This window comes from Poecilia mexicana, unplaced genomic scaffold (genome assembly GCF_051168715.1).
Source record: "Poecilia mexicana isolate PSO_F unplaced genomic scaffold, ASM5116871v1 scaffold_14, whole genome shotgun sequence".
Lineage (NCBI taxonomy): Eukaryota > Metazoa > Chordata > Actinopteri > Cyprinodontiformes > Poeciliidae > Poecilia > Poecilia mexicana.
Genome location: NW_028263383.1, coordinates 7,169,295 through 7,185,259, shown reverse-complemented (window position 1 = coordinate 7,185,259; position 15,965 = coordinate 7,169,295). Strand labels below are relative to the sequence as shown.

Genomic DNA, 15,965 nt, shown 5'->3' with positions numbered 1-15,965 from the left:
CTGAATAGACTAAATGTTCCTCTGAAGCCTTTGTAAAAATATTTTATACGTGGTGAATTGTTAACGTATCCTTACATGCTTTCTGTGAGAAGAGGGTAGCTGTTCTTTGTACTCGTTTAAAAAAGAAATGTGAAAAAGACAGTTTTAACTTCTTCCGTTGCTACGAACTGGTGCATCAAAAAGGTCAGAGCACCCCCTCACTTTAATCAACCTCTTTCTCGCCCCGGACCTGCGGCTGACTGTGAGTGCGCATCCGGGGTCACCATGGCAACAGACAAATTTGACGGGAAGATCCAAGGGAGCGTTTGGAATTTCTAATCAAGTGACTGTCTGGCTCCCTTTTCTGTTTGGCGATATTGCCGTTTGACTGCTGGGATTTAGCCCCATAAAGGAGCGCTGATAACAGCGCAGCAGCAATTAGCCTCAGACACATACTCACTGCCATTCAAAGGCAAAAGCTGCTAGTTATGGTTTGACAGACCACATGCACGTACACTTGACTGTACTGTAAGAGCGTGATATGCACTAATTTACATAGTAATAGGAAGACGTTTTGATCTCACCGCAGGCTTTGTGGATAAAAATGGATTCATCTGAGTGTCAGTCTGAGGGAATGAGGTTGATTCCAAGTTGCACATTAACATTTGTTGTATTACAGTTTTTGTTTTTTTTTGTTTCCTCTGGCTTTGCTTCTTTCATGAAACGCAAAATTAATTTTCACCTTTTCCATTTTTTTTTTGCAAATAATTCAATTCCCTCCTACGGGTATAAACAGAATGAGTGCAATGTAATAAAAAGGGAACTTTATGCCTTTTGTACAGGCATTTGCTTTGAATCTTGCCAATAGGTTAGAATTCAGTCAATATGATAATTAAATTTCTTGCCATTTAGCCCTAGAAGAAAGTGGCCACAGCAAATTAGCATAAATTTGGGTTTTTGTGAATAGCTTTTATGTAGTATTGTTTTCTTCCTCATACGGTTAGTTCACTTTATAATGTAGATATATGTACAACATTCTTAAATATTCTCATTAGAGTTGCACAATATAATTGTCATGACTGGGATAATTTTAATTTAATTTTATTTAACCTTTATTTTTACGAGAATAAAAAAAACCATTGAGATTAAAAACATCTTTTTCAAAGGGGGTTCTGGCCAAGAAGCAGCAACAAACGCAACACATGATTCAGAGGCCATGTATTTAAACAATGCATTTTCTGGCCATCAGTGGCAAGCTTTGTCCTCGGCAATGTGGCTTTTTGCCACTTCTTGGCTGCGGTAACATAAGCACAAAATACAGTTATTTCTCAATTGTGCTTATATTAGTTTTCTTTTGTATTTTTTGAATGCATAACAAATGCTGAATGTATATCCAACATGCACCAGTTCAACTAGCAACAAGCAGTCCAACATCATTATGTTACTCTAATTATTGGTACAAGGTTCTTAAATTAGAAAGACTAATCTTAAATCCTTCAAACATTCTTGTAGGTTTTTTTTTTTGGTTTTTTTTGGCTTATTGACATAGTTGAACATCAGACTTCTCTCACTGTGAAACATCTCTAAAAGGCATTTGTCTTCTCTGTGTTGGGGGGGCTGCTAATGATAAACTTAAATACATTTCTTGGACTTTATCCTTTTCGTCTATGGCAATGTAAAAACTCTTCTCACTCTGGATAATAAAAAAGGTTGCTGACTTGCTACTGAACATCCTAACCAGTTTTCTATTAATCTGAGGATGAAAGGATGGGTCTTCTTCTATACCAAGACCAACTGGTTTAACATTCACGTGAAATAAAGTATCTAAAGTGATGGTGAACTTAAAGGTTTTTTTTATTTTTTAGAAATAGCTAAAAAAAAATTCCACTTTGTTGCAGTTTCTACAATTGTTCTTCCCTGAGTTCACCTCATCAAGTCAAAACAGATTCTTAAGCCTTCAACCAATAAATGCAATTAAAATTTTTTGTAAAAATGTTTTTACAAAAATCCAACAAATTCATACTTGTAAGTCATTAGATTTGTATTCTATACAATCATGTCAGGTCCCTTTTTTCAACAAATGCTTTAAACAATTAATTAAAACCCCATTATACATATTCCTCTAATTTATGTTTAGATTTAAGGATCTGGCCTTAACTGTAAATGCAAATGTTGACGTTGGTGCTTGCAAAATCCTAAAAGTGTTAGCACAGATCATGTTTACCGCTGTATTACATCAGCTTGTTTGGGAAAACTCTTAGCAGTTGGAAACTCGAGAGACTAACTTTTATGGGTTTGAAAGTGAAAAGATTTCCACTTCATGCTTGATGTCAGTCTAGCACCTCCTCAAAGAGACAAATAAGAGCTTTCTCCAATAATGCTTTCTCACTGTCATCACTGATGCCGCTTAGAAATGCCCCTACATGGCAAACTTGCAGATATGGAGGTGTTGCTGCCCTTGCCCAACAGAACTCCAGACCTTTGTTCATCAAACTGCAGTGCTCTTCACACTGTCAAATCTTCTAAATGATATGAGACCCAACAGAAATAGCAGCAGTTTAACTTTTAGCAAATGTCAATGTTGTCTGAAAAGATTTCTCAGTCGTTTCCACCACAGATTCATCTGTTTTTAATGCGAAGCTGCCTGAGGGCTGGAGATCACTGCCATTCAGCATTAACTTTCAACTTTGTCCTGCGTGGAGCTTTTTCTGCAAACATTCTGAATTCTTTAATGATTCTCTAAGTGCCTTCGATGATGAAATCTTGTTCTGTTTGGCCAGACAATCTCTCACAAAGCGTTAACCCAGGCTTTATTCAGAGAGACTCTTTTCTCTCTTGGCTGTTTTTTTTAATTTTTTTATTGTCCATTCATGTAGCTGGGCATATGGAGCTAATTAATTATGGGGTGTTACACTAGGTACTCCTCTCTAGCACATTGAATTAACATATTTAGATATTTAAAAATGAATGTATAGATGGAAAGTTTCAAAGCCTCACAAGCTGGTTTGCTGTTTGTTCATACAAAGACTAAATAATGGTAATATACTGTGTGCAGTGCTTTGCAAAATTATTTACCCCCAGAGCTTTTTTATTTTTTTTGTCAATCACAAACTTTATTATATTTATTGGAAATATTAAGGTAATGGTCCATCACAAGTTACACACAACTGTGAAGTGCAAGGGGAATAATGTATGGGTTCTAGTGCAGCTATAGTTTTCATAAGTCCAGTTGGCCTTTTTAAAGTGAACCATTGGAAGCAACACAATGCTTTAGGAAGACTTATTTTCATCAGGAAAAAATAAGCTGGTAAGAGTTGTAAATACAAAGCAATGTTGGAGGAACACCCTTTAAAGGGTGTAAAAAGGTTTGAGGCTGACGTGCAGGTTCAACTTTCAGCAGGATAATGCTGAATTTACACTCACAGCTACAATCGTTCAGTTCAGGACAACGCATATTCAAGTTCAGACTTAAACCCATGTTCTCAGGTGCTTTCTGTTGAACCCGACAGAACTTGATTTCTTTTTTTTTTTTTTTTTTAGCTGAAAGTAATTTGTAAAAATGTCATGCTCATTATTATAGTGGCCTTTTTGCACTATAGCGGCTTGACTCGGCTCTATGCGGTGATTTGGATTTTCCACTAGTTCCGGTTATGTGGCACCCACCCCTTTTCATTACTTTGCTGGGCTCAACGGGTGCTGAAAATGCAACGTCAGAAGACTGTGTTCACTGATTATCCAGGGGCTGAAGTCACAACTTGCATCACATGAGCGACTCTCTTACAATAGTCTGATTTGCGGTTTGACTCCTACAAAAAAAAAAAAAAAACACTGACTGAACAGACTGTTCAACATGACTTACCTGTTCCCAATTACAGAATTTTTGTGTCTTTCACAAAAAAAAACTGAGTAAAATACATTTTATTATGTTTACCATACATTTTGACAAATGTATGAAAAAGTTCAAGGCTGCGCATATGGTGTGAATCTCTCGTCCTTTCTTGCAAAATTGTGCTAATACCTTCTCAGGTTAATACTCAGAACATGTAATCTCTGTGAAGAAAATACATCTCTTTGACCCTCCAGAGCATCATGCCGGGTCAGAGAGAGAGAGAGAAAAAAATCTAATTTTGTGTGACAATTATGCCACAAAACTGTTAAGTCAGATTAGGAGTTATGAAAGCAGGGAAATTAATTTCCAGGAATAAAATACAGTTATTAAACTTTCCCCTGAGAAGCAATTTAGACCCTTTTAAGCCTTTTTCATGTCCTCTCTGTATGCAAGGCCCTAAAACTGAGGCATATACTCACTTTCACATACGGGCACATAAACTATGATGGATGGTCACTGTCACCGTTTCCAGCACCATGGAACAGCTTGACAGGTGAAGATGATGGATAACAAAGGAGCGCTTCAGTGTCATGTTTTTAGCTTTGTGAAGAACAGGTGAACCGGCTCAGGCGACTACACACACTCGTATGATTCAAGGGCACCACAGCATGGCGAAGAATCACACAGATATTCTTCTTCATCCCTTTTCTCTGCTAGTTTTTTTTTTTTTTTTTTTCACCAGCACAGGGTTAAGGGAATTTTAGTTTTGCAGGAGGATATGGTACATTTTGTTCAGCAACAAACTACCGTTTTTAATGGTGTTTCTGTTCCCCTGTGGTGTACAAAAGTACATCTCGCAAATGCACACAAGTTAGACGTCATAAATAGTTACAGATTTCTATTAAATGAAAAAAAAAGCCTCTGAGAATGATAATGGGAAGGCAGGTTTTGAAATCTTCATCGTTGATTCTTTTTTTATTTGCTAATATAATTTGTTCAGGATTATGTACAGTGATGGTGAATTTGAAGCTTAACTCTGCAAAAGTGAGACCATTAAAAGATCAAATGAGCAAAATCAGCTGAATATGATCTGAGGTAATATTGCACCATGTGTTCATGGAAGACTGAAAGGCGTAGCACCAGATACCTAAAATGGAAGTTCATTATTTTAGTGAAATAAAGTCAAGAAAATATGATGGGGACATTTTTTTAACAGTTACTGTCAGCTTTCAGTAGCAAAAGCACTATTGGCATTGTTAGCATTTCAAACTCTGACATCTGTCTCAGTGTATTTACTCGCTTGGAAATATTTCTGTCTTGTGACAAACTCTTTAAACAGACTGCGAACATTTTCAGTCATAGCAGCTTTACGGTAATCCTGAAGGCTCAAGAAAAAATGTTTTCTGTGATCCAGTAGCCTTCTTGTTGCTGCTAACGCTCATTCTTGAAGCAGTGACTTCTCTCCTGTTTCTAACTTTTAGCTTTTTTACCATTTGACATGTCAAATGTTATGAATGTGCGCGACTCTTTGTGTATGTTAAAGCATGTTTTAATGGTAATGATGGCATATTAGAGCTGAACGAATGAGTTACGATGGGAACAAAGCTGAATTCAAAGATGGTATGGACTTTCAGATAAATGAATCGCCTTGTTCCGTTTGTGTCAGATGCTTTTGTGTTTTTTTTAGCTCCCGCTCTTCCTGCAAACAACTGATGGAGTGCCAGAGCTACAAAGTAGACACAGTGGATTACGCCGCTTGTTTGCTTTGGATCACTCAACCATCAATCACTTTTTTTTTTTTTTGTGCAAATGACTTCACCGTTGCTCTAATAAGTTAGATTAGTGCAAGCATAAAATATCTCGATTGCCAAATTGCCACTGGAGTTAATGACAGTGATTTACAGTCCTGATGTAGAGAAAGTGAGCACATGTGTGTTTTCCCCCCAGCTCTCGAGGAAGCCTAATAAAACTAAATGTCAGTAAACAGAAGGGCTCGCTCAAACTCAGCTGCAAGCATATTTAAAGTGCCGTTGTTGTTGGTGAAAATTGCAATGTTTCATTTGGGTCTGCTTTTTTTTTTTTTTTTTTTTTTTTTTTTGCTCAGATGGACCACGGCCGTCCCAGAAGGAGATCATCTCGCTGAGAGCCTTCATGCTCCTCTTCCTCAAACAACTCATATTGAAGGTAGAGGAAGAAAATGTGATTATCTTCATGGCATAGTTTAAGCTGTGGGAAATCACTTTACTTCTTTGATGTTCTCCGTTGTTTCTCCTCCCGGGCAGTTCGCGGCCTAATCTAAAATATGTGGAAAATAGCATTAAAGTTGAGCAACGCCAATGAAGCGCTGCAGCGTTTCATCGTGTGCATGCGTGCGAGCATTCATATCGACTTTTGTTCCTTCTTCTGTGTCGAGTCGTCCTAGGTTAATAAAAAGTAGAAACAATTGAAGATCACTGAGGAGTTTTCATGAATCTGTTTTTCTTTGCTAGGACCGAGGCGTGAAGGAGGACGAGCTGCAGAGTATCCTCAACTATTTGTTGACAATGCACGAGGTACAGATGCTTTCTCCTTTATTAAACTAGAGTCAGACGGGGGGGGGGGGGGGGAGAGCCAGAGTGGAGCTAGTGGCAAAGTACGCGCAATAATCTGGGGGCTGAAGTTATAGTCCACTTAAACGAGCGGGAGTGTGAGTCAGCTTCAGCGCGGTGACAGCATAAAAAATGGCGCAACAATGGACTGAACAGAATGTACTCCTCTGTAACAATTATATCTATTCTTGCTCTGAAATACCACCTGCTCCTCCGCAATCCCCCCTCCATGCCCACCCATGGAACTCTCTTTGTCCTCCTAGCCCTCTATTCATCTCTCCCCTCCGGGCTTTTTCTTTTTATTCCCCTCCTCCTCCGCTGCCGCCTCACCTGTTCACCTTTGCTTTCTTTTTCCTACGTAGGATGAGAATATCCACGATGTGCTCCAGCTGTTGGTGGCTCTTATGTCTGAGCACCCGGCATCCATGATCCCCGCTTTTGATCAAAGAAATGGCATCAGGTGAGCGCAACCCACACATGCATGTTCATATAAAAAAAAATCTGTTGCTGCACTAAATACTGACATCTTCTGTTTTTCTTTTTACTTACATTTATCCTTACTTTCACTAGCTGAGAGAGAGTTGGAACCCAGTATTAATATACATTGTATGAAAATGCACATTTACTCTTTTATGTCAGTTTTGGATACCAAACTTACTTCTATTTGCAGAATGTCAGAATAATGACAGATATGCTGTATTTTTTATTTTATTTTTATAATCTTTAAAGTTTGATGCTTGAGTGTCAACTGCAAAATTGCATAGGGGGTGCCTCCATTTCAATTAAATGTAAATTAATCCAAAACAAGCTTTGAAAGCTGTCATCTTCTTCTGTATTTTCCCAAAAGTTTTGGTTTTATACTCTCATTATTCTGACATTTAGCAAATAGAAATAGCTTTACTAATCCCAGTCAAACCAGGAAATAATTAGCCTGACTTAATTTCGGACAGTGGGGGAAAAGGTATGACATCTCTTTGCAAAGTTTGGTTTCAGCTTTTTATTTAAAACAATTGTTCTTCGATTTAACCGTTTATGTGACCTGTGTGCTTATAGAGAGGCATGTTCTGTTCTCATGTGGTGGATTTGTGGGGCAAAATTAACGATAACTTGACGTATCTTTTCATGCTGAGTAACAATACTTAGGAGAACCCAGGCTTCTGATTACTGAAAGAGAGAGTCAGGCCAACTGTGCGGGTAATTCTCCCAATGCATAACTCTACTTGGATGCCTTTTCGGTTGCCACAGTAACTCATATTGCTAGAGAGCTATTTGCAAACTGCACTGTCTTTTTATGTGTCCCCTTTGAATACCTCTTTCAAGAAAATAGTCTGCAGGCATTGATTCTTTCTGTATTTACAACTGGTGTTTTATGTGCACTCTGCAAAAGTATGGGATTTGATGGTGTCATTTCCAAGAGAGAAAAAATAGCATTCAATTAATGTTTAGTTTTTTTTAAAATTTCTTATAGATTTTTTTTTTCCCAACTCGTGATCAATTTGACTGTTGTCAGAAGCCACAGATTAATGGAAAGAACAATACTACTGTTGTTTTGACATCTGGATCCTTTTAGGTCAGGGTTTTAAACTGAACCTGTGATTCCTAAACAGAATCAGTTTTAGATGCCAAGCTAAGCATTTAGACAGCCCCGTTTTTATGAAATCTTCCAAACAAGAAGTGTGACAGACTGCAAACTGTAATCTGAAGAAATTCCCAGGTGTTAATGTTTGAAATGGTGTATAAAATGTGCAAAAAAGCCATGAAATGGCATTTTACTGTAATGCCAACTGCATGACTCGAATTAACGTGCCAATTTATAATTTATGGAGCATAATTTTTCAAAAATATCCAACTTGCTTAATTCCATTCCGCTTATATGTTGAGATTTGTATAAAAATGCTATAATAATCCTAGAATTTGAATCTGATAAAGAGTGGAGTTTTGAAATGGAAATTTTTAACCTTGTATACAAATCATGAAATAATCTTTTTCTTTTTTCTTTCTTAACCCACAAGATTTCAGAGTTTAATACCTGTATGTTTCTTGTTATTACAGGGTGATCTGCAAACTCCTGGCCTCCAAGAGCGAAAGTATACGAGTTCAGGCCCTTAAAGTTCTAGGCTACTTCCTTAAACACCTCGGTCACAAGTAAGAACTTTATTTTCTATCCGCTTTCTTTCATCTCCTGTGCCTGGCAGTGAAGGATTAGGGAAATTTTAGGATAGAAATTAAGCACTCTAAATTTTGGCATCAATCTTCAACTTCTTACTTTCAACAAGCTCGATACCAATTTTCGGAAATTCCGATTTCTCCTTATGAACTGTGTTATAGGAACAGTACTGAAAATAGTTTTTTTTTTTTAATCCTTCCTCGCATCAGTGGTCATTAGTTAACATTAGGGGCAGAGATTACAACATGCATTTAGAGAAAACGCGTTCTACCTTGTCTTAAAACAAAGGCAAAGTAATTCTGATGTTTTTTTTTTTACTTTATTTTTACTTCTATTTTAAACTTGCTTATCATGATATGTTGAAGATGAGCGTAATTTGCCCCCAAATATCAGTCTCTTTGTTGATATTTTAAAAGATTGACCCTTCCATTAACTTTGAGATTTCTAAACAGCTGCCGGCATTTCCAAATAAAGCATGTTTCAAAAATGAAAGTTGACGACTCCAAGTGAGAAAACGGAGCAATTCCTCCTCTTTCTGTTATGTGCTGAAAGTATTACTCTCTCACCCTCTCGCAGCTTTAACGTCTGTCTTGACAGTGTAATAAAAAGTACAGCCTCTGCATCTCTGTGGTTTTCCTGACTTTTGCTGAGAATAGCTAACGTTGAGTCGTTTTCTTGTAGTAATAGCACTCACAAAATGAATGTTTGTTTCAGTCACCAAAAAAAGAACAAACTTTGCATAAATGCAGAGCAACTGTGAGAGTTTTCACTATTACACTACAAAGCAACTTCAGAACGGCAGCATTTCACTCTCCAGTGAGCTTTATACTATCTATTTGTTCATGTTTGTGTGGAGATCTCATCAGCATGTCCGGGCGGAAAATTCATTGTGACATTCTGCACTCGAAGGGAGGAGAAATCTTGATGAGGGGCTATGAATGCTGGGGGATTTAGTCGTACCATGTGACATGGACATCTCTTGCTGCACAACATGAAGAGGGACACCAGGCTGCACCTGAGCCCTACATAATCAGTCCCCCACCTACTTAAAATCTGCTCCCACCACACATTTTACTGCTATTTGCATACTTCTGCAGCATTTAAGAGCATTTCATGCCATCCCTAAGCCAAATTCAGTGTTACATCAGCACGACTAAAAAAAGCAACACTATTGTAGTCGTACAAGATGTCGAGAATGCTTTGTTGAATAAAAAATAATGAATACAAGATGCTTCTTACTATTCTATATGTGGGTTAAATGGAAAGCGGTGTTACAGTTAAAATTGTAAGCTCTACAGGCAGGCAGGGAGAAAAACAACAAAATCTTAAATGGCATCTTTTGGATTTATCTGTGAACTGGACAGTCATTAAAATATTTTTATGCAACAATAATTAGCTTCCCAAATTCTTGTTACAGCATCCAAATCCCATCAGGCATATCATAATGTGTTCAAGGAATATGAGAAAAGCTGGACAAGCTGGAGGTGTAGTTGATTTGTTAAGCTAATAAACAACATCTGAATCACCATCTCAATTAACACCTTAGTGAAAGGCACCTTGTTGGTGTGAAAATACAATTTTTATTCATGTCGAACAATACTATTCTATATTTATTTTTTTTTGCTTCAGCTAAAACATTTTAAAAATAAAAAAAGTTCCTAATAAAGTGGCAGTGAGAAAAATTTAAGACAGGGGTGTCAAACTCAATTTCACCGAGGGCCACTTCAGCATATTGGCCCCCCTCAACGGGCCACATTGACGGTACAGATCAGGAGGGCATCCCTGCTAAAACACACCCCAGACAAAAGGTTGACTTACCTCATTCAGTTCTGTTGAGGCTTATAATGATTCAATGGTCCAGGTGTGTTAGAGAAGGAATGCATCTAAAGTTGCAGATGGTAGCTCTGGAAAACTAGACTTGGGCAGCCCTAGCATAAATGTATAAAAATACAATGTTAAAAATAAATTAACCACCTCATATTGTTAAATAACTGATTTTATGTATTAAAGTTTTAAATATTACATTTGAGTTTCAATGGATGTAAAATTACTGCTCAGTTTAAAAATTACAATATTTAAATCAGTGTTTAAAGGTAAGCAAACAAATAAAAACAAGTCACATGGGCAGACAATATAGACTTTACGCAAAGATTTAGTCTCAGAGGCAACTGAAATCAATTAATTTAAAAAAATCCTTTCTGAATATTATCTCATGGTCTCTGAACTAAATGCCTCTTTCTGACCGGGAGCTGACAGCGTGTTGAAGAGTTATGGACCGGACGCTTTGGAGCGTCTGGTTAGGAAGCGCATTACAAACCTTTGGTTGAAATGTAGTTTGTAGTCAATTCGTGCTCAAAACCTATTTTAAGTCAATCATCGGCCTATAAAATGCTGGGGGGCCACATGTGGCTGGCGGGCCTTGAGTTTGACACATGTGCATTACGCCACAGACCTGCCAATTGGCAATTGAAGTAAAGTAGCTTCGATTTCAAAGAAGCCTACATTGAAGTCAATTGGCAAATGAACCATCACCAAAGAGGAAGGCTCTTGTTGTCTCACTGCACCCCAAAAAATGCATAACCTACAAAAACCATTTCTGTCTGGTTTCAAACCAGAGACCTTTTGCATGTAAAGCAAATGTGATAACCACTACACTACAGGAACTGAACTTCTCTGCTTTGTTTCAGTTTGAGGTTCCAACATTGATGATGTGAGATGCAACATGAAAATTTCAACTGAGGCTTGTTGACCTTTAGTAAACACCTGTGATGAAGAGAACATGCAAAATCTGTTTCTGTCTGGTTTCGAACCAGAGACCTTTTGCATGTAAAGCAACCGTGTTAACCACTACACTACAGAAACTCATGCTCTTTGCAGTGTTCCTGGTAGATGATCCACATTTTGTTAGAGACTAATGTCAACAATGGGCATGGAACGATGTCAAATACTTACAGATCCTCTCAGAGAGCACAGCAACTTGGTGAACAAACTGTCAGACTTATACTTGTGCCTAATTTCACATTACAGTCCATAAACTAAGCCTGGGATCAACAAATTGTATTAAAGATGTCATTAGCAGACCCAAGTCTCTGTAGAAAATGGCCATTTAGCCATTTTTTGGCTAAATGGCTAAAAAATAAAATCAATACTTACAAATAAAAGATGGTTCAAAAATAAAATTAACACATTAAAACAAAAAAATATCTCTGAAATACAATCAACACTTGAAAATTAAAAATGGTCCAAAAATAATATCAACACTTCAAAACACAAAATCTCTGGAAAATAAAATATTATGTATGTTGTTTTGAAAAACATTAGAATATAAGCACTTTTATCAAATTTTCATTGTGGTAAGATCATTTAAGTTCTTAAATCCATGGAAACTCAACAGTTTGTAAGGTAGGTGAGTTAGCTCAGCAGGTTAGAGCACTGTCCTGGTAATGCTGAGGTTGTCAGTTCAAACCCCATATGGGGCAATTCATGTGTAAGGTCTTTCAATCAACACTTCAAAAATAAATAAGGGTTCAAAAATAAAATCAATACAAAAATAATATCAACACTAAGGGTTCAAAAATAAAATCAACACTTTACAATAAATAAGGGTTCAAAAATAAAATCAACACTTCAAAATAAATAAGGGTTCAAAAATAAAATCAACACTTCAAAATTAAAAATGGTTCATTTATGTTTTCGCATCCACCTGAATAATATGTAGTTGCGCCCCTGGCTGTGTTAATCCATTTGAGGAGCGGGTAGTTTATCTTGAGGAAATAAATGACGACGCAGAAGTTAATTAGACTGTAACATGCGCAGTCCGCTGCTCAACCACTGCGGACGCGGCTCCGCTACTGCGAAGACTTAAAAACCGCTGGAAGTAACTCATCCAGCGGATTTAGCAAATGGAGCCTCCTGGGTTCACGTTACCCAGGAGAGCAGCGCTCTGGAGGAGCTGCAGACGTAACATCTGTCCGTTTCGGAGAAGTGAAACCACGCAAATAAATAAATAAATAATCCTGGTAAAAGTGCACACCGGACAGGGTAAAACACTCACAGAGTTTTACATCTGTTTGGATCAGACGGATCCAACTGACTGATGAATTAGTGCAGATTTTTCTGCAGATGGGAACCAAGAGGAAGTGCGTTCAGACCCCAGCGGGTGAAGTGATGCTAATTTAAGTGAAGTCGTTTAATTTAATTTATTAAAAGTTATTGGGTCCTCAGTCAGTGGTTTTTGTCACTACGGAAAAAAATGTAGATACATTTATCTGCTTAATCTGTGATGGGATCTGGATTCACGGTGAATATTAACTAAACCGCAAAAAATTCGACTAAATAGCCGATGTTAATATGATTGTAATTTCACGGATAAAAATAGTACATGACCGATTTTTTAATTTTTTTTATGTTGTCGGTCAAGATAACGGATAACAAAAAAAGTCTAGCGCGACCTGCCGCCCTGACACCAACTCACACACATCTTCATTCAGTCTTACTTGTAAATTGATTTTTCTTTTCTTGGACGTTTTGATGTTAGCTTGTCAATGTCTCAGTTTTATTCGCTGGGAAAATCAATCAGCAGCTTGAGGTGACTCTGCTGCTCTCTAGTGGCGAGAAGCCGCAATGTTGGCTGGTAACAATCGGAATGCATTGTGGGAGATGTAGTTTGTAATCAATTCGTGCTCAAAACCAATTTTAAGTCAATCATCAGCCTATAAAATGCTGGGGGGGCCACATAAAATGACATGGCGGGCCACATGTGGCCCGCGGGCCTTGAGTTTGACACATGTGATTTAAGATGACTTTTTTTTAACGTAATTTTTAAATTTTGTAATTAATTTTAAGTAATTTATCAGAATTTACAAGGGGTGAAAGTCAATTTCATCCCAGTTAAAAGGGGTGAAATTGAATTTCCCCTTGTGGCTGTTGGCTTTAGAACAGGCAAGCCTTGGCTTAAATGTTTTTTCTGCCATTTTCCTAGCATTTTCCTTAATATAAAAGATCAAAGGCCATGGTTTGATTTGATATCACAATCTCCTTGTATTGGCAGATTGTCAAAATTTTAAAAAAGTTCATTTTATATATTCAGTCCAAAAGCGTTTTGTTAGCAAACGTCAGTGCTGTTCTCTGATCCTGCTAAAAACAACATGGTAAAATTTTACAACCTACTAATATTTTGTTTTCTCAGTGGCAATCACTGTTGGGTATAATTACAATGATCCGAAATAATATTCTTATTTTTAAAATATTTTTTTTCTGTTGCTGTGCAGGAGGAAGGTGGAGATCATGCACACACACAGTCTGTTCACACTGCTGGGAGAAAGGCTGATGATGCACACCAACACGGTTTCCATCACCACCTACAACACGCTATATGAGGTAGGTAATTGTGACAGCATCTCCTTTCTCTACATTTCCATACAAATTTACATAACCGGGATAGAAGTGGTCTGAATGCTGTTTAAATGGCATCCGCTGAACTTCTGTCAATGCAGATTCTGACGGAGCAGGTGTGCACCCAGGTGGTTCACAAACCCCACCCTGAGCCAGACTCTACTGTCAAGATCCAGAACCCCAGTAAGTAACGAAGCTCTCCTCTGTGGCTTCCATCTGCCGTTCTTTTCTTATTGGTAATGCAAACAAAGTTTGGATTGAAAATCAGCTCTTCTGCCATCTCCCACTTACTGATGTCACTCACACATCAGTTTCTTGTTGTCCCGCTCCCTTATTATGGACTATTTCTTGTTTCTGCCAGTGATTCTGAAGGTAGTGGCTACGCTGCTGAAGAACTCCACGCCCAGTTCTGAGCTGATGGAAGTCCGGAGACTCTTCCTCTCCGACATGATTAAACTCTTCAGCAACAGCCGTGAAAACCGACGGTAAAACCAAAACAAAACCAGTTTCTTGAATTTATTCCACCTCATAACTGATCATTTTATTTTACAACTGATTATTTTGCCATGGACAGCTCATGCAACCTTTTCTTTTTTTTTTTTTTTTTTTTGCGTGTTTATCAGCTGCCTGTTGCAGTGCTCGGTTTGGCAGGACTGGATGTTCTCCCTTGGATACATCAACCCCAAGAACCCAGAGGAACAGAAGATAACGGAAATGGTGTACAACATCTTCAGGATCCTTCTCTACCATGCTATCAAATACGAATGGGGAGGGTGGAGGGTCTGGGTTGATACTCTCTCCATTGCGCATTCTAAGGTACGAGTGGAAACTGCAAAACTTAAATCTTCAGTGTCCTTTTATTGATTTAGTTTACTGACATAGCTCCTTTTTAGAGTAAATGCCATCTCAACCCCCTTACAGACAAACTGATTAATATCGTATTATATGGAATTATATGGCTGTATGGAATATATTATTAGCAATAACGGGCACTTATGTGTTTACAGATACATTCCAAAGAAAAAACCTAAGTAAACAAAAAAAACGTATATAATTGCTTTAAAACCCATGGATTCTGTCACAGATTTTAATTTTTTTTATCTTCCCCTGTTCTCAAAGTGAAATTGAGTTGATTTTATGGATTCTGGCCTTAATGCTTCTATAGACTGGAGTCCCAGTTTTGTTCATGCTGTCTGGTTGTGATGATCTATAGCCCCCCTTGGGACTACCTTTTGAGTATGGATGTGGAGGGAAGCTGCTCTCAGTACACATCTTCTGATCGCCTTTCCAATTATATCCCACCATCTGTCACAGGTGACCTATGAAGCCCATAAGGAGTACTTAGCTAAGATGTATGAAGAGTACCAGCGTCAGGAGGAGGAAAACATGAAGAAGGGAAAGAAAGGCTCCGTCTCCACAATCTCCGGCCTCTCGGCCACATCGGCTCCCGTCGTTAACGGGAATCTAGAGATAGATGACAACTCTCAGACTCAGACTCCTGAAAGCGAAGCAGAGTACGGCGAAGGGGCAGGCGGGGACTCGCGCAACCTTCTTGCTGAAGGTTCAGTGAAGCGGCCGAACGGTGAAGCTTTGACGCCAGGGGAGCAGAGTGCTGGTCCAGGCGTGAGAGTGGAGGTCCATGACCTCCTGGTGGACATTAAAGCGGAAAAAGTAGAAGCCACTGAGGTGAAGCTGGATGACCTGGACCTGTCTCCAGAGGGCCTGAGTGGAAGTGTGGGAGGCAGTGGGGGCGGGGTAGGAATAGAAAACGGACCTCTAGTAGAAGTGGATTCTCTCCTGGACAGTTCTTACTGCTCTGTTGTTCCGAACCTGAACGGGAATCTGGGGCCCAAAGACGACACGGCAGGCTCAAGGGTTGGAATCGGGACCAGCCTGGGACTTTCGAGAGTCAGCATGGAGGATGATGGGAACATGGGTCCTCTCATCACATTAGCTGATGAGAAAGACAGTGTTCCAAGCAACAATGGATTTCTCTTTAGCAAGGTAG

General features: G+C 38.5%; 1 protein-coding gene across 1 annotated transcript in view; it reads left to right on the top strand.

Moving 5' to 3' along the window:
• nbeaa (neurobeachin a) overlaps window positions 1–15,965 on the top strand; it is a 108,868-nt gene that overhangs the window by 61,835 nt on the left and 31,068 nt on the right. Inside the window, exons 14-22 of the mRNA XM_088012709.1 lie at window positions 5,913–5,992; window positions 6,298–6,360; window positions 6,759–6,856; window positions 8,449–8,541; window positions 13,834–13,942; window positions 14,059–14,140; window positions 14,319–14,442; window positions 14,581–14,773; window positions 15,272–15,961. Coding sequence (XP_087868835.1) covers window positions 5,913–5,992; window positions 6,298–6,360; window positions 6,759–6,856; window positions 8,449–8,541; window positions 13,834–13,942; window positions 14,059–14,140; window positions 14,319–14,442; window positions 14,581–14,773; window positions 15,272–15,961 — 1,532 coding nt within the window. The remainder of the gene's footprint in view (window positions 1–5,912; window positions 5,993–6,297; window positions 6,361–6,758; window positions 6,857–8,448; window positions 8,542–13,833; window positions 13,943–14,058; window positions 14,141–14,318; window positions 14,443–14,580; window positions 14,774–15,271; window positions 15,962–15,965) is intronic.